We start from the raw sequence: 19,389 nt of genomic DNA, 5'->3' as shown, positions 1-19,389 counted from the left end.
TCTGTTGCCCAAGGCTGGAGTACAGTGTTATGATCTTGGCTCACTGCAACCTCTGTCTCCCAAGTTCAAGTCATTCTCCTGCCTCAGCCTCCCGAGTAGCTGGGACTACAGGCGCCTGCCACCATGCCTGGCTAATTTTTTGTATTTTTAGTACAGATGGGGTTTCACTATGTTGGCCAGGCTGGTCTCAAACTCCTGACCTCAGGTGATCCACCCGACTTGGCCTCCCAAAGTGCTGGGATAAAAGTTGTGAGCCCCTGTGCCTGGCCACTACTTCTATTTGCCTTGATTTCTGAGAACACCTGCTAATAAAATGTCCCTGCTCTTCAATTCCTACTGCCACATATGAATCAATCATCAAATCTCCTAAGGACTGATATTTTAATTTTTCCAATAGAAAAATTCCAGTAGCTCCACCAGCTGAAGTCCGATCATAATCTCTTAAAAACTCACTTGACACCATCAGTCCCCATCTGCTTTTAACCTTAAAATACACTGTGGGGAGCACCAATGGAATTCAGCTGGGGAGCATCTTGCAAGGCTATTGCACAAAAGCAGATCTCTGTGCGCATTTGCGTTTTCCATCAGCCCTACCTCCATAAGCCATCTCATCACCCAAGTGCTAGCCTCAGTGCAGAGAAAGAGCAAGGTTCAAGACTCGAAGAAAAACTCCAGGAGTCCTGCTTGTGGCAAGCAGTGGTGCCTGTGGCTAAGTGACGTGACGAGGCCATCCTAATTATCCTCTTAGAGACAGTGGAATGGTCAGCTGCTTCGAATGTTCTGTTGTTGTGAAGTGGGGAGAAAGGTTTTTATTGTAAGGTAGCTGGGGTGTCTGGGAAAATTGTAAAGGCACATGGCTTGGCCTCAAGGTGAATGACCTGAGGTCTGTGCACAGCCTGGCCAGGTTGCCTCCATCCTCTCTCTCAGCTCTGCTGCATGTGCCAGCTCCAGGCTTCATTCCCTGGGACAGAAGAGAGCGCCTGACATCTGCTGAGTTGACAAATGTTCCTGTCTCCCCCACATTCAGATTTTTTTTTTTTTTTTTTTTAAAGAAAGGATCTTGCTTTGTCATCCAGGCTGGAGTGCAGTGGCATGATCATAGCTCACTGCTGCCTCCTTCTCCTGGCCAGCTATTCTTTTTGACAACTGATATAAAACAACAACAGCCACAACAGCTAATGTTCGTCTGGCCTTTCCTGCATCCCAGGCACTGAGTGTCCTACCTACTTCAAGTATATTCATGTAGCGAACCCTCAGAATATCCTGAGAAGCATATACTATTCTCATTTTGATAAGAGTAAACTGAGACATAAGGATGAAGAAACTGTCCCAGGCCTCACCAACAGAAAACAGCATGGCAGAGTAAGGACTGGAGCCCCATTTGCCTGGCTTCCTCTACCAACCATGGGGAGGCATGCATGTGGCACTGGATTCTTCAGACCCAAGGACTCAGCCTGACATCATAAAATTTCATTCATACTCATCACTCTTTAAACACAGAATGTGAACATTATTCATGTGAAGCAAATTCGGAGAATGAGGAAAGCATCCGTGATAGTCTTAGGGTGTCAGTTTTTTCAAAGAACTCTGGGCAGAGAAAAGGGGTCCTTATTTGCAGAAGGTGTCGAAAACCCAGACATTCTCTGCCCATTTCTTGGCTGTTGCCCTGTGACATTATGGTCACGTACACTGAAGTCTCTCACTGCAACAAGGGTCTGCTGTGTTTTATAGTTTCTCACAACGGTGTAGGTTAGTTTAATTAAACATTATTTTTTGGTGGCTGTTGATGATTTCGTTTTTACTTTAGCTTTAGCAGTTCATTTGTGCATTCAGAGCCATCCTAAATGTTCATAATCCTCTTTGGTTCCCCTTGTACGTGGAGCAAGCAAGGACAGCTGGGGGTGGGCACCCATCACCCCACTGTGACCCTAAACAGCAACTATTTTATGATCCACACTTTGTATATACAACAGAATCCAAAATATTTTAAGGAATTCTCTTCGTATGGAAGAGAAGCAGCAGCCAAAGGGTTAAATAATTCTCAACAGGTTACTATTGAGATATTAAGGTGCAACATCAATTTAAATATAGCAGAAATGTGATAGGCTACTTTAAAATTGAAAAGAAATAGGCAAATAAGATTCTTTAAGCTTAGTTTATCATTGAATTCTACAGAACAATTTATGTTAGGTCCAACCTCGTAACTTTCAGATCTGTGAACCCTGACAAAATGGCAGATGCAGTTGTCCAGGCAAGAGGGCAGCGAAATGGGTATCAAAGTGTTCATCAAGTGCCATCCAGGGCACTCCACTCCGCTACCTCCTAGTTCACATATTTTCCTACTGTCTCAGCACTGCCCTCAAAGGCAGTGAAAGAGAGCAGAAAGAGTGGTGACTTACATTCTGCCTTTAATCAATGGTAGAAATTAAGTATCATTTGAAATGGTTTCTGTTTTAACTAGTACTGTTTTGAGCAAAGACACAATTGAATATTATTTGAGAACTTTTCATCAAGATCCACTAAAACTAAGTTGACCTTCTTATTTCTTAGGATTGAATATTGAGAAAGTATTTCATGGCATTCAAAATCATTCCTCTGATAAGCACTACAGTAGCCAGGTGATCAAGGTAAACATCAACAGAGATAAGTCATATTGATAATTTGTCCTGTTGATGTGATGTGATCCATATAACATGTTACCACTGCGGTTTTCCTCCTAAGATCCATAAGCCCTATCTTATCATGAGATAAACATCAGAAAAATCCCAGCTGAGAAACAGTGTACAAACTACCTGAGCAGTCCTCCTCGAAACTGTCGAGGTCATCAAGAACTATTAGTATATTGCCAGTCTATGTTCCTTGGATTTCTTCCAGTATCCACCTCATCCTATTTTTTTTTAAGTTTCCCAGAAACTGTTTCCTTTTAGAATCAGACTAATATTTTTCAGGCTTAAGGAAAATCTGAGAAATGGTCACAGCCAAAAGGAGCCTACAGAGACGTGATAGCTATTATAATGTAATTTGGTGCCCTGGATGGGAACCTCAAACAGAAAAAGGGCATTAGGTAAAAAACAAGGAAATCTGAATAAAATGTGGACTTCAATAATAATGTATCAATATTGGTCCATTAATTGCAACAAATGTATCATATTGTGACTAATGCTTCAGGTTAATACAGCGAAACTGGGAATGGGGTATACAGACACTCTTAGTACCACTTTCCCAATTTTTCTGTAGATTTAAAACTATTCTAAAATAAAAGGTTTACTTATAAAAAATAATCTCCAATAATTTCTACATAACCTGAAGTGGATACCAAATGTCTTCCCTGAATAGTAGCAACAGTTAATTGAACAGAATGCATAACAAGCTGTAGCCCTCACTCTTTGGAGTTTGTACTGTAAGGAATCCAGACACATATGTAAAGAGGAAGGAAACATTTACAGAGGACTTAGTATATTTAGTATACGCTAAAGCCTGCACCAGGCATATTACATACATTGCCCAGTGCACTCTTTTTTTTTTGGGGACAGAGTCTCACTCTATCATCACCCAGGCTGGAGTGTAGTGGTGCGATCTCAGCTCACTGCAACCTTTGCCACCCGAGTTCAGGCGATTCTCCTGCCTCAGCCTCCCTAGTAGCTGGGATTACAGGTGCCTGCCACCGTGCCTGGCTAATTTTTGTTATTTTTAGTAGAGATGGGGTTTCACCATCTTGGCCAGCCTGGTCTTGAACTCCTGACCTTGTGATCCACCCTCAGCCTCCCAAAGGGCTGGGATTACAGGCATGAGCCACCATGCCCAGCCGCCCAGTGCATTCTTTATTAAATCCAACTGATGTTACTCTGATTATCCATATTTTGCACAAACACAAAAATACTGCTAACAATTGCTAAGTGCTTCAGGCCAGATACTGTGCTAAACACTCAGGGACACTGCATTGTTTCATTCTCTTGCAATCCTGTTTTATTATTTATTCCTCTTTTGCAGATGAAAAACCTATGATTGAGAGAAGTAAGTTTCCCAAGCTCTCACAGCTTATACATGGTATGGCTGCATTCAAATATGAATCCCGTATGCATTTGGTTACTCCAATATTTCTCAGTGTGTGATCTGTGATTGCCTCCACCATAATGACCTGGGAGTGTGTAAAAATGCAGATTACCGGGTGCTGTCCCATCCAGTAGAGGGGAGGGGGGAAATCGAGCTCTGCCTCTGGCTTGCCCAGGTGATCCCAGGCACGCTGCTCTAGTTTTTCTCTGCCTCTTGGATATTCTACTGAATTTTGCTTTCTGGGTTATTATTAGTGGTTACTGTCAGTTAGACATATATGGACACCTGTGTAAGCAAATTAATATCTTCATTCCTCATTAACATATTGCCATCTCTGATACTCAAATTGCAAAGTTTCAGTTAGACAGTATCCAACTCCTAATCTTTCTAAGCTCTCCCAGACCTATTTTCTTTTAGAATCAAACTAATTTCTTTTGAGCCCAGGGGCTACTATATCATACCTGTTGCCATGCCATTATTATTAATTCTGCATTTAAAATTGAAATACACAGTGTTAAGCAAAAATTTTATTTTCATTTCACTATCTTCTGACTTTAACAACTTGCTCAAAATATGCCACCTGTGCTCTTAGAAGCAAGCAAAAAAAGAAAGGTCTGTCAATCACTCTAAGAGCAAAAATTGGCTGAATTTATTAATAGCTACCCTCCACAAATGTGCAAAATAGTGCAGTCTGAAAAGCGGTTTGGTTCCTTTCACAACCTCTTGTGAATAAAAATCAGCAGCAAGCTTGAGAACCGTCTCTGTGTCCCCAACCTGGGTTCCCGCTCCTGACCATCTCCTTTCTAAAACTTTCTATCTACAAATGGGAGATAATAAATCTGTCTTCTAAATACCCACATGGTTCAGTCAGACTGCAACAAGAAATATTTTATAGCTACCATATTTTGTTTCTTCATTAGAAGTACTGGAGAAATGCCAACTCAAATCAGAGACTAATCTACTTAGAAATCTGTGTAAGCAAATTAATTACTGCAATAAACATAGTTATATGTCTGACTATGTCTTACAAAAGTGATTTCTTACTGTCTCACTATATGACATGCTTGCTCAGATAAAGGAATAGCAGCTTGATTGATTCCCCTAGGAACTAAATAATATAACTCCAACCTAGAGCAGTAGCACAGGGGCCATAGTAACAGACATTACAAATCCACAAGGATTATGCTGCTGTACTTGCCATCCACCTTTACTGGCATGTCCTGCATTATTTCTGAAAGGATATGCAGGAAAAGAATGTTTAATAGCATAGAACACCCCTCCCCAGAGTCATGCAGAAAAACAGCGACACCGAAGTGCAGTTAGGAGTGAGGAGAGTTGACTGAGGCAGGAGAATGGTGATGTGGCATCTAGGGTGGGCTTGAACAAAAAAGCTTCAAAGCTGTACATCTCTCTCACACCACCTAACCCAGATTTCTGATGATAATCACAACAATACATCTCAATACCCTAATTATGCTGCTTCTACTTATCTTGACATTCAGACTCTAGGATAAAAGAAGATGTATTACATGTAAACCAATTACGGGGAACAGAGGAATTTAACAAGATAGCAATGTATGCCATGTGATCGTCCAATTATAAGCTTTTCTTAATTACCATGAGCTAAACAGGAGCTATCACAGATTGAAAAATGGGTCCTAAATCCTGGATATAATTTTTTTTTAAAGCACAATAGAGGGAAAAATCAAGCTTTCTTTCACTGGGAGGGTTTTCCAGGGCCACAGGAGATTGCCACAACAAAGGAAAGACAGTGCTTAGGGAGCTGGGGAGTCTACCTGGCGGTGAACTCGGTACAGAGGCATGTGGCCCAGATGCCTGCAAGGGGCACTGCCCGTCCCATAGCACCCACCCCGTAGGCCACCGTGGATGAGCAAAGGGGCAGCAGGCTCAGACGAAAGCACTGTGTGTGTTTCAGAGTTCACAAAATAATGCCAGGGCACCAACAGATCAGCACAGGTGAGCTCAGAGTCTTTGTTGTGAATTAGCTCAAAGTTACAGAGATGAAAAGTAACAATATACGTGAAAATGTGGAATAAAGAGATTAGCTTCATGTAAAAAGAATAAATGATTCAGGGAAATGCAAGTTAAAACCACAATGAGCTATTACCTCATGCCTGTTTTGATGGCTTTAATCAAAAAGACAAAAGATAACAAGTGTTGGCAAGGATTTGGAGAAAAGGAAACCCTTCTACACTGCTAGTGGGTATGGAAATCGGTACAGCCATTATGGAAAACAGTATGATTTCTCAAAAAAAATAAAAATAGAATTTTTAATTCTATTTGAACATGATCCAGCAACCCCACTTCTGAACATATATCCAAAGGAAATAAAATCAATATGTCCAAAAGATATCTGCATCATCATGTTCATTGCAACACTCTTCACAATAGCCAAGACATGGTATCAACCTAAATGTCCATCAACACATGAATGGATAAAGAAGATGTGGTATATACATATAATAGGAATATCATTCAGCCTAAAAAAAAGAAGACCATCCTGTCATTTGCAACAACACTGATGAATCTAGAGGACATTATTAGGTTAAGTGAATTAAGTCAGGCACAAAAAGAAATATACTGCAGGATGTCACTTACATGTGGAATCTAAAAAAAGTTGAACCCATAGAAAAAGAGAATAGAATGGTGGTTACCAGGAGGCAGTGGGATGGGAATGAGGAAAGATTGGCTAAAGGGTACAAAGTTTCAGCTGGACAGGAGGAAGGAGTTCTGAAGATCTTCTGTATAGTATGGTGACCATAGTTAATAATAATACACTGTTATACTCAAAAATCGCTGAGAGTAGATTTTAAATGTTCTCACCAGAAAAAAAAATGATAACTATATGTGGTTTTAGACATGTCAAACAGCTTGATTTAATAATTCTACAATGTATACATGTATCAAAACATCACCCTGTACCCCATAAGTATATACAATAAATTTTAAAAATAAGAATAATGATTCATGCCCATATATCACTAATAATAAGAGCTAACCTTTATTGAGCCATCTCTATGTGTCAGGCACTGTTATAGCACATTACATGGATTATTTAATCCATGTAGGCACTTCCATTAGACCTATTTACACATAGGGAAACTGAGGCATGAAGAGGCCCAGTATGTTGTTCAGTGTCAAACATTCAAGTGGAGGAATCAGGATATAAAGACAGGCAGTCTGATGGCAACGCCTGTGGTCTTCTCCCCAGACTGCTCGGTCTTTGCTGACTTGAATCCAGTGGGATAGGAAAGACTCCGCACACACTCTCCACCCCCTGCCCCACACCTTCCCCCATACCACCCACACCATGCTCTCAGATCTAGCTGGAAGCTGGCCACCATGCACTTATATATATATATTTTATATTTCTATTTTATATTCGGTATAGAAAGCTAGGTACAGACTTGGCCCTTTGACCAGATTTTGGCTTTTTCCCTGTCTTCAACACAGACAGACAAGAAAAGCTACTTGCCTGTATTTGGAAACTTACGTGTATTGGAGAGGCGGGGTCAGGCTGAACACTCTAAAACACAAATCAGAAGTGTCTGTGTCATCATCTCATGATTTCAAGGCTACATTAGTGACAGCACACGCTACTGGTAAGAATTAGATGTGGTCTTGCCTTTAGCAGGGAGTACTGGCAGCTGGCCATGACGAGGCAGAAGAGGAGCACCCACATATCTTTGCAAAAGCCTTGGCTCAAGGTCAGAAATCCAAGGAGGGAAACCAGGACAATGAGTAAAATCGCCAGTACATTCTCCTTGATGTCTTCAGTTCTGTGCAAAACATATACATAAAGGCAAAAAAAAAAAAAAAAAAAGAGAGTAAGTTTTCCCTTTTTTTTTTTTTTTTTTTTCCTGAGATGGAATCTTGCTCTATTGCCCAGGCTGGAGTGCAGTGGCATGATCTCAGCTCGCTGCAAGCTCTGCCTTCCAGAATTGTTCAAGCAATTCTCCTGCTTCAGCCTCCAGAGTAGCTGGGACTACAGGCACCTGCCACCACGCCCGGCTAATTTTTTGTATTTTTTTTTTAGTAGAGATGGGGTTTCACAATGTTAGTCAGGATGGTCTTGATCTCCTGACCTCATGATCTGCCCTCCTTGGCCTCCCAAAGTACTGGGATTACAGGCGTGAGCCACCGTGCCCAGCCAGTTTTGCCATTTTTAAACAGAATGCCTTCATGTTTCCAAAAAAATGAACCATGACAACACAGTAGATACCTTAAGCAAGACTTTATTCCCCTATGAGATTTTAGGGTTTCTTTCTTTCCTTATTCCTCATGCTATATAAACAAAATCCAACTTAACACCAGACTTTTGTTATTGAAGCAAATAAAATCTCATCCCATTGGATCTTCTTGGCCACTAAACTGGGTTTACTGGCAAAACGTAGTTAATGATTCCATCCACGACCATGAAATGTGTTTCAGATAAAGAGCTTCACTGGTTCTTTTCAATGGAAGGGGGTGGTAAGGGGGATGCATTCACACCAAGCAGACAGTCATTTCCAGATAAGCCTAAGCAGACAGTCATTTCCAGATAAGCCTAAGCAGACAATCATTTCCAGATAAAACTTTTGGTGTCCAAGTTTACTGTCAAATTTCAGGAGCCAGGAGAGGTCCAGCAGGAGAGTTAAGGGTGAGCTGCAACTTCCTGACAGTACAGAGGGCCTGCCCTGGGGTGTGTCGGGTCCACACTGTCTCACTGGGTGACTCTTGTATGGACTCCCCATACAAGGTAGAGGGTAGAGAGGTGGGGTCATCCAGAGGTGGAGTGTTACCAGGTGAGTATGCAAAGGACAACGTAAGGCTGTTTTAGGATAGAGATAGGAAGGGGCTACAGGGCTAGATCATGTAGGCTAGGTAGAATAGAAGATGGCAAGGGCTGCAAGGTAAGAGAAATATGGGGGGGCAAATTGCTGGAGAGGACTGAGGAACATTTGAGGAAGTTAGAAAGAGATACAAAGGATGAGCAGAGACAGGATTATAATGTCAGAGGTGGAAGACTTCTGTGAGAGGATAAGATGCAGGGTGAGGCCATGGAAGGGAGTGGCAGAAACGGAGTCACAGGGGATGGCATGGACCACAGGGTCAGGGAACAAGGGGCCTGGGTCATTCGCAAGGATTCTGAGTATACTTCTCACCTTTCCAGTTTTTGCTCATATACCTGTTTTTCTACCCCACTAAGCTGATTTTTTTTTAGACAGGAATAATTGGCTACTTTGTGCCTAGCAGGTAGGCAATTGTAAACATTTAAAAAAAATTAATAGGCTATGTTGTTGAGAGACATTTGTGATTCACAGCAAAACTGTGGGGAAGTACAGAGTTCCCAAATAGCCCCTCCCCACAGACACATGCACACAGCCTCCCCCACCATCAACATCAATGGATGAACCAACATTAACACATCATTATCCATCAGTATCACCCAAAGTCCATAGTTTACATTCGAGTTCACTCTTGGTGGTGTACATCGGGTTTTGGCAAATGTATAATCACATGTCTCCACCAAATGAGAACTCTAGCGAAAGTTCCACTGCCCTAAATGTATATAGATTATACCCATTTAACAGATAGGAAATGGACGCACTGAAAGGTTTCATAGCCATCCTAAGATCACAGCACTAATAAGTAGTAGGGACTGGGTTTAATTCCCAAGGCTGACTCGAGTCCAGGGATTCCCCACACCAGCTGAAGGATCTATGGATAAGGGAATGGTGCTATTTCTAGGTCATCCCTAAGCACAACATTTAAAAACCCATTGTGACTTGCCAGAAAGGTGATCACAATAATAAAAACATAAGCTTTTAAAAAGTGCGGTCATCCTCATCATCCTCCTTAGACCTCCAGTGGATTTCCATTGAATTTTTTGTCACCAAGTAGATTTTAAAATAACAAACAAATCTATAGATATATTTATTTTTGTTTTCACATGAAGGGTTAATGCAAGCTAGTCCAACTTTCAATAATTTCTTTTTAACAGAAAATAATTAATATTTCAAAAATGTCTCATTTACCAGAATATACTATCTTGGATTTTTAGTTAAGTATTAAATGTTCCTTCTAAGTGTGTGTCCCTTGGGTAACACAGTGTTGTTAGGAAAACCATTATAACTCCATTCCCTGACTTGTGGGTCCTGAAATTTACTGTTGTAATTTTGCATGACTATAGTTTTTTTCATATGTGATCACACTATTTAAGACATTACTATAACAACCAGTCACTGGGGGACCAATGATAACAAGACAGGCAACCAGTTTTTCCACCGCCCCCAAGGGCTGGCATTAAACTGTGAAGCTCAGCAATTGCTTATGGCAGCATTAGTAATAGCATCTGAAATTTTCAAGCCAACCGTGTAGTCAGCCCTTGGACATCATAAACTGTTATGTGCAAATTTTGAGGTAGGAAAAGATACAAATGAGAAGCCCCCACTCCTTAGGCCCATCTCCATCATGTTTTCTTTTTTCTGGGTTGGGGGGAGATTAAGTTTTGCTCTTGTTGTGCAGGCTGTAGTGCAGTGGCACAATCTCAGCTCACTGCAGCCTCTGCCTTCTGGGTTCAAGCAATTCTCTAGCCTCAGCCTCCTGAGTAGCTGGAACTACAGGCATGCACCACCACACCCAGCTAACTTTTGTATTTTTCGTAGAGATGGGATTTCACCATGTTGGTTAAGCTGGTCTTGAACTCCTGACCTCAGGTGATCCGCCCGCCTCAGCCTCCCAAAGTGCTGGGATTACAGGCGTGAGCCACTATGCCCAGCCTCCATCATGTTTTAACTAACCTTAACTTCTCCTCCTCTTTCTCCCTACCTAGTAACCACAGCTCCAACCCCACAACGTTTTGCTGTATGGAACAGTGGTAGGAGGAGGTGAGAAAGGGGAAAGGAGATTAAAAGAAAAATTAACATTCAAGTGAGTGTACATCAGATACAAGTGAGCAACAAGAATCCAAGGTGTCCGGGAAAGAGGCAGAAATCACCCTACTTCATCTTCCCTCCTCTCCCCATGCCCACACCCAGTCAAGCCAGGCCCTGTGCTACAGATAGGCCTCAAGCTTTCCTACAAAAATGGGGCAAGACATGAGTACACCAAAGCATGCTACTGTGCCCAAACAAACCTTAAATACAAACCATTTCTTATTTCTTATTGTAACTTATTATTTCTCATTATCTCTTATTATTAATTAATACGTTAATTTATTATTAATAAGAGTTACTTATTGTAACTCTCATTTCTCATTGTAACTGCTAAACTACAATTTGTTAAGTTGTCAGGATCTTATTGCTTTAACTTTAGGTTGTCAGCAAAGGAAGCGTACAACCTGAAAACGTGCAAGTGACAATTTTCTCTTTGCAAGCATGCAGTGGGCACTGCCACGTCCCCGGTGTTCCTTCCGACAGCGCGTGTGCATGCTCAGTGGCTTACCGATCAAGTAATGCCAGCAAGGTCAGTCGATCGTACCAGACTTTAATCCACTTGCCAGGGAAAATGATAAATTTGTAAAACTGCTCTCGGTTAAATTTTCCTTGTGTTGAAGAACATGACGAGGCTTCCAGATCCTGACTCACATGCTTTTAGATACCAAAAGAAACAACAGAAAAAAGGGTTTCATGTTGTCATGTCATGGCCACAAATATATATATACATATACACCATAATTAAAAAATACAAAAAGCAGATGTTCAAATTCTGATATGTAAACCAACATATTTCATTTAAAATAAATACTCTAAGAAAAGGATAATGATCAACAAAAAGCATTTTTCTTACCAACATACTTCAATTCCTTTACAATGTACCATTAAAATTATGCTACTCATCACATCAAAATGCTACTGCTCATTAAGGCCAAGAAACTGCTATAAAAATAGTTCTTATGAAAAGTAGGAATTCAATAAAAGATCTTAAATGACTTCATTTCTGAAAAGTGTGTTAATGTTGAGATACATATTCAAATTTTACTAAGAGTAAAAAGATTTTCATTGGCAATATCTAGGTTATTGGTGAAGCCTGCTATAAGAAAAACTGAAATATTTATTGAAAAAATCTAAATCGTTAAAACTAAAATGTGGAGAAATTTAGACCCAGATAGTAAAAGTTTTAACCCCTAATTCATCTCTTATTAGCTCTAATTCAGTGGAAAAGAATTCAATTTTGAAAAAAAAAATTAGTCTTCATTGATTTGCCTATCAAATACTTCATGAGGGATTCTTAGGAGCCTGGAACAAGGTTGGGAACACGCAGTTTTCCATGCAGTCCCCCTAGTGAAGATGTTGGTAATAGAATGTGTTTAGTTAATCCTAACAGTGAGGTCTCAGATGAAGTGGGGAGCCTCCTATTGGACATCCCCCCTGTGTTTTGTCTCCTGTTCTCCGTGTACAGAAGCTGTTAACAGCAAAGCTCTCATGCGGCTCCTCCTTCACTGTTTGACCATCTGCTTGTCACTTCTTGCTACTATCTTAAGCCTTCTCTAGATACCCCAGCCCCCTGCAGAGCTTCTATTTCTAACCTCTATATATCTTTAATTGTGGGTGAAAAACAAATATCATAAAATTTACCATCATAACCATTTTAAGTGTAAAGTTCAATAGTGTTAACGATATTCACATTGTTGTGCAACAGATCTCTGGAACCTTTCATCCTGCAAAACCGAAACCCTGTACCTGCTCAGCAACTCCCCAACTCCCCATTTACCCTCTCCCCAGCCTCTGGTAACCACCTTTAGGTACCTCATGTAAGTGAGATCATATAGTAGTTGAACCTTTTTGTGACTGTCCTCAAGCTTCATCCATGTTGTAGCATGTGTGAGAATTTCCTTTCTTTTTAAGGCTGAATAATACTCCATGTATGTATGTATCACGTTTTGTTAATCCACTAATCTGTCAATGGATATTGAAGTTGCTTGCACCCTTTGGCTATTGTGAACAGTGCTGCTAGAAGCACAGGTGTGCAAATATCTCTTTGAGCTCCTGCTTTCCATTCTTTTGGATATACACTCAGAAATAGAATTGCTGGATTATTCTAATCTGTATTTTTGTTTGGTTTTGCCTTGCATTTTTCCAACATGGATTTAAGGTTATGATTTCCTCTAGGCTGACAAACATAAGACACAGGAGATTAAAAAGAAGGGCAAAGACAAGAAAGGGATGAGTATGGGACAAGAACAGCAGTGGAGGTGACATTGACTTTTAAAGGACTTCTACATTTGTCTTTGGCTTACAAAGCACAAGGTTATACGTGGGCAGACTGCACAACTTTTTTCCTAACTTAGGGGAAGTCACTGATGTCAAAGTGCCTGGCATGCATTCATTACAGGCCACAGCAGGACTCTCCAAGAAAGCAAATTTTACCATCTCTCCATTTCCAGATGCTAATCTGCTTACTCAGCCTATGGAAAATAGAGTTATTCCGGATATCAAATATTAATGCAAACGGCATCTGAAGGGAAAGTTGATCTATCATGAAAGCAATATACAGGATGAGTTGGACTGAATGATAACAGGAAAGTTGAGATTGTAAGTGCTGCTTGTGCCTGGAATTCTATTTCAACACAGAAGACAGCTTTGCGGAAACTGCCTGGTGTCATCTCAGCAGAAACAGCTTCTTTGCATGATGATGAACTTGTGGTTTATAGTAAACCTCCCCCCACAAAGGAGTAAAAGGACTCCTTGAAGCCACATGGACAAAGAGTGTAAATAAGAATTAGGTGCACAGGAGCCCATGGTTTACTGTCCTTGTTATGTAAGAATCCATGTATGACACAAAAACAGGTCAAGGGTAAGCAACAGCTAAGATGAGAGCATTCCTTCCAATAGGAAGAAAAATGCCTTCTTAAAGTGGGGTTTCATATGATACTCTTAGCTGTTAGGAAAGGTCAGTATGTAAAAAATTACATGAAGACTATGCCTGCATCTTTTTAAAAACTTATTAAAGATTCCAGCATACTGTGCTGTTTATTGCTGCTTAAATGAAAATCCTTGCTTAAAAAAAACAACTCCTCAAAAATTAATGAAAAAAAGAAATGATTTCACTTCTTTTATGGGAAAAAAAGGTTCATAAAATTTTATTTTTTGCCTTAGATATCAAAGAAGCCCAGAGCTACATGTTTTGGTGAGTAACAACAATTATTCTTGGCCTATTTTCTGGTACCAAATTCAAATTCAAATATTTTTAATCATTTTAATATCATTCGTGTTTTCACTCATCAAACAAAATAGTTATTGTGTAGGTTATATAAACAAAATGCTAGATGTAATACACGTTGAAAATTGAAAACTCAACAAGAGAGAGTTTCTACCTTATAGGGGTTTAGAAATTTCTGGGAATAGGCAAGTAAACCAGTCATGATAACATCATCACACATGCATAAACGTATCTACATCTGTATCTATGTATGGAGAGAGAAGTGAGTCACGAGAGAGTGTAGGACTGACATCCTGGGAGAAGGCACGGAGTAAAGGGGTCTTGGGCATTCCCTGGAGTGCATCAGCAATTAAGGGGCTCGCATAAATGAGGACCCTCAGTGGAGTCTGAGGAGTTTCATATTTATCACTTTTATCTTTCACCGTAAGTGATCTAAATAATGAAAAAAAAGGAATGCACAGACAAACTGACAAAAAAAGATGTTTAGGTCTCTGATTCATTAAGCCTTGCCAAAGAATAATTATGTTGCATTGCCCAGTAAGTTGGGCCTGCAAGTTTAATTCTATTATTCTGAGAAAGAGCTTAGGAAAAGGGAGGACGAAGGAAAGGATAAAAGTTGAACTTAGGTTCTTTTTAAAAAACAAGATAATTGCATTTACACACACTTCCCATATGGATTAGTGTTTATATCATAATATCCAATGTTCATTTAATGAATCTGAATTATCAACAGCAACTTACATTATTATCAGTATATTCTTCTTAAGAAGGCAGGGAAGGATAGTGTACTTTTAGAAATATTTTTGGTGGAATTTTTGAAATCTAAGAATAAAAGACTATGTCTTCTGAGATACCTGAGAAATTCTACTGTTCAAATAATGCTACTTTCAAGAGTTCCAGATAACAAATAAGATTTTTTGATATTAGTAATTGCCACCAACTAGTAAAGTCATAATTTTGCCATATATTATCTCCAATCCTTAAAAGATCACAATAGCTCAGTTTCCTAAAAGAAACTGAGGCTCTGAGAGATTAGGCCACTGGTCCAAGGTCCTAGATTAGGAAGAGATTTGCTGGAAGCCAAAGTCTGGGCTCTTTCTACAATCGTGCTTAAGGGGGCCCAGGTGAATCAACACATCAAGCAGTGCTCATCAGTAAAGAGAAAGCCACCTCCACAGTAAAACAAATTGTGAAAGAACAAGTTAACAACACAAATTTGAAAAACAAACTAGGTAATGGAAACTTTCAAAAATAAGATGAAGAATAATGGGTTACAAGTAAAATGTTATTTAAAACAAACTTAAAGTCAGATTTGTAATTTTGAGAATGAACCATATCTAATAAAAACTAAAACAGATAATAGGCCCTGTTATGGGAAAGAGAGTAAGTGATCAGCTCTATAGAACCTCCCCAAAGTCAGAACAGGCACAGATGGTTTTAAATTATTGGCCTCTTTTCTGGGGGGGCAGATATTGAAAATAATTAGAGGTTCTCAGGTTCTCAGAAGGTATCTGTAGATTTTACCTGAAAGGGGAAAGGGAGAAGGAGTAGAAGAGTGAACAGTAGACAGAAGAAAAAGTGGTACTTTGGGGAACTACGTGTAACTCCTAACAGCTATCAAACTCAGCACTGGGAAGGCAGGGTTGGTAGGGACTCTGGTGTCAGAAGAAGAATTTTGAGAAATCATAGCAGTGGCTGCCAAGGAGGATGTGAGCATTGGAGACCCTAATAGTGACAAAAGGACAACTAGGAAGGAACACTGGGTCAGGGTCCCTTCAATGCCCCAAGTTCCAGTACTCTCTGCACTGCAGTTTCCTTAGATATTCAACCCCCAGATGAAATAATGCCTAACCTGAAGACTTCTCTTAAAGATAAAATGACATCAAATATGAGAGTACCTAGCCCAGTGTCATGCACATAACTTGTGTTCAAAACATACAAGTGGAATGTGAATTATATCTGGATGTGAACAAAACTTCGAGGGGTAAGACATATTTTTTAAAAGTAGAATTATCCTATTATAACAGTGGCTATGTTTAGCAGCCAAAATTCATAACAAATCATGTAGATTCTAAACCTATTGCAGATAGTCTCTGACTTACAATGGTTCAACTTATGATTTTTTAACTTTCCAATGCTGTGAAAGTGATTAGCATTCAGTAGAACATCAATAAATGATATGAGATATTCAATACTTTATTACAAAATAGGCTTTGTATTTGATGATTTTGCCAAACTGTTGGCTAATGTAAGTGTTCTGAGCATGTTTAAGGCAGGCCGGGGTAAGCTATGATATTCAGTAGGTTAGATGTATTAAATGCATTTTCAACTTACGATATTTTCAATTTATGATGGATTTATAGGGAAATAAACCCATTCTAAGTTGAGGAGCATCCGTATTTAAATGAACTTCTGAACATGATAAATGAAAAAGACGCAAATGTTAATTTTTCTTTTTAAAGTATTAATATACTTTCAAATAAATGAATATATATGATGAAAAATAAATGTTACGATATTATAATTGATGTCTCCTCTTTTTTATCTCTATAATTATTTCAACTGTTTCATCTTTTAGTAAATGCCAATATTCTTATAAGTTCTTGTAATGTTTTAATGATAGTAAATTGTGATGTAAATGCTACCTTTATATCTACCTAGAATAACAGTCAGCCAGGCCTAGTACTGAGCTCATCTTTGCAATTCTCACCAATTCTCATCAGTTTAGGACCAATGAAATGCTTGACCTTCACGCTATCCATAATGATAATAATAATAATAATGCCACTATCATAGACTTGCACAGAGCTTTAAAGTTTACAAAACACTTTCACATACAATACTATCTCATTTTTTAATGTAAGACAAGCTGAATGAGTTGGAGACCATATCCAGGTGAGAGTAAATGGAAGCGGAAAATGCCATATTCCTGCAGATCCTATGCTGCCCTTGGGTAGACTGCACCTGCCTCTCAACCATCAGTGTAATAAACAAAATGCTTCAAGGTGATTACTCAGGTACTGGCCCATAACATACTGGGACAATGTAAGATTTTAAAAACCATGGTAATGAGTCTACAGAGTATACTCTGTGGGGCTAGAAGCACATGATGGATAAACTCAGTGACAGAGAAGTACTGGTTTATAATGTGGATTCATGCAACATTTTTAATTGGCAATATTCAAAACCCCTGAACGCCAATCTTGAGTTCAAACAACAGGTTTTCACCAATTCCAACCATGCCCCAAGCTCTGCCCTTCCCTTTGTGCTTGAGAGCTAAACTCTACAGCTATGAAGATGGAAAATAACCTCCTCTTCTCCTTTGTATGTGCGTGTATATATATATATTTTTTTAAGTGACCAGCCCTTCATAAAAGTGACAGCCCTTCCTAGGAGCTCCCCTTTTAGGGACACTTCATTCCCTACACACATACTGTATTTGTACCAGGGAGGAATTTCAGACAAGTCTTCCACTGGCCTTGGCTCACCTCCTGACCACCCGCCCATTAGAGCCTGCAGAATTCCATCCTTTGCTAGAAAGAGCTTGCAGAAAGTTGTGGGGAAAGCACTCCCAGAGCTCATGTGCTGCACTTGAAGGAGAGAGGCAGGGAAGATGGGGGAAGGAGGGGATTAAAGTCTTGTCTTCAGAGCGTTATCTCCTGCTTACTTTTGCTAGTCTCTTCTGAGAAATAGCTCCCCTGTGCCTCCAGGCTCCAGTAACACTGAGCACACCTGCTTTCAGCCTCACCTCCAGGCCCCTCTGGCCAGGTCGTTTCTCTGTCTAGATACTCTTATCTCCTTTTATTTGGTTAACTCTAACTCATCCTCCACATTTCAGCTGAGGTGTCACCTTGCTGAGGAAGCCTCTCTGATCCCCTATTTCCTGGCCTGGAGCTTCTCCTGTGTCCCACACCACCAGAGCCTATTCTAGTCAGAATTTCTGTCCTATAAAGTTGAATTGGTTGACTGGCTGTTAAACTTCTTGTAGGCAGGGACTGAGTGTTTTCACCATTGTATACCAAGCTTCTAGCACAGAACTGCAGGCATAGCCAGCCTACAGCAAATATTTATTGGATAATGAGCAGAAAACCTATTTAATTTTTGTTTTGTGGCTGAAACCTAATTTAATTTCCTGGTGATATCAATTATATTTAGAAATCAAATAGTAGAACTACACTTTTTTTCCCAGTATGAGACTTTGCAAATATTTTCTTAGGGTCTAAACATGAGCCTGGTTAGCAATCTTCGTTTTTCCTCCTCCATACCCATATATAATAGAATATAGAACTTTAAAAATTTTTACTTAAAGTAAGTTTAAATGGTTGAAGCAATGAATTTGGTTAAGTGTCTAACAATAAAACACTACAGATGAGTTTTTATGCATCATCGTGACATTTATAGGATTACAAATGTAAAATAAGGAATGGCAGGACTGTTTCTGATTTATTCTTGCAGTATTTACTTATTTTCAAGTTTCTGCTCTAACGGGGATATTTTTGAGATATTAAATCAGTGGACGTATACCTTTGATAATCTAAAGTTTCTAGTTTCCTCTAGCTCTTCTACTCATGAAATCAATGGCATTCACATCTTCCCAAGCTATCCTGATACTTTCATGGAACCTTCTTGAAGGTTCAACACTAATGTTCTGGAGGGTGGTAGGGAGTTAGCGCTTCCGGGCTTATCTCAGGGGAAAATGCAAGTTCAACAGGAAAGCCCGTATTCCACAGGGCCCCCACATACTAGTGCTGTGGTGAGAACTACATACTGGCAGCTGGGGGTGGGGGTGGGCAGAGCTCACAGACCTTGTACAGGCTGACGATGTATGCAGAACACAGCTAGGGCAAATGGTAGGGTCTCCGGTGGTCAGTGAGTGGCAGATCCAGCACCTCACCTGAACCAGGCAGGTACAACACACAGTACACCCGGTGACTGGACTAAGGGGATGCTCCCCTCCTCGGAAGTGCCCCTCCCAGATCCACTTCCACCCATAGGTTTAGGAATCCTATCCCTAACACACAGAGGCCCTGGAAAGGAGGAGAAGGAGAGCCTGAATACATGAAAGAGAAGAGAATAAACTGTCCCAAAAGACCAATTCTTTGAATAAATTAAACACTTGTTCACACAGAAACTCCAAGACTGAAAGGGCTGAGTTACCCTATTAGCACATTT

At 40.0% G+C, this 19,389-nt stretch overlaps 1 protein-coding gene across 2 annotated transcripts in view; it reads right to left on the bottom strand.

Annotated features, from left to right (window-relative positions):
* PCNX2 (pecanex 2) overlaps positions 1 to 19,389 on the bottom strand; it is a 307,465-nt gene that overhangs the window by 235,274 nt on the left and 52,802 nt on the right. For both annotated transcript variants that reach the window (XM_003267270.4, XM_030812668.1), the window contains exons 10-12: positions 11,500 to 11,645; positions 7,700 to 7,853; positions 7,568 to 7,600 (exon numbers count right to left, since the gene is read on the bottom strand). In XM_003267270.4, coding sequence (XP_003267318.2) covers positions 7,568 to 7,600; positions 7,700 to 7,853; positions 11,500 to 11,645 — 333 coding nt within the window. The remainder of the gene's footprint in view (positions 1 to 7,567; positions 7,601 to 7,699; positions 7,854 to 11,499; positions 11,646 to 19,389) is intronic.

The sequence above is a fragment of the Nomascus leucogenys genome, chromosome 5 (assembly GCF_006542625.1).
Source record: "Nomascus leucogenys isolate Asia chromosome 5, Asia_NLE_v1, whole genome shotgun sequence".
Lineage (NCBI taxonomy): Eukaryota > Metazoa > Chordata > Mammalia > Primates > Hylobatidae > Nomascus > Nomascus leucogenys.
Note: the sequence above shows the minus strand (reverse complement) of the source record. Positions and strands in the feature narration are given on the sequence as shown.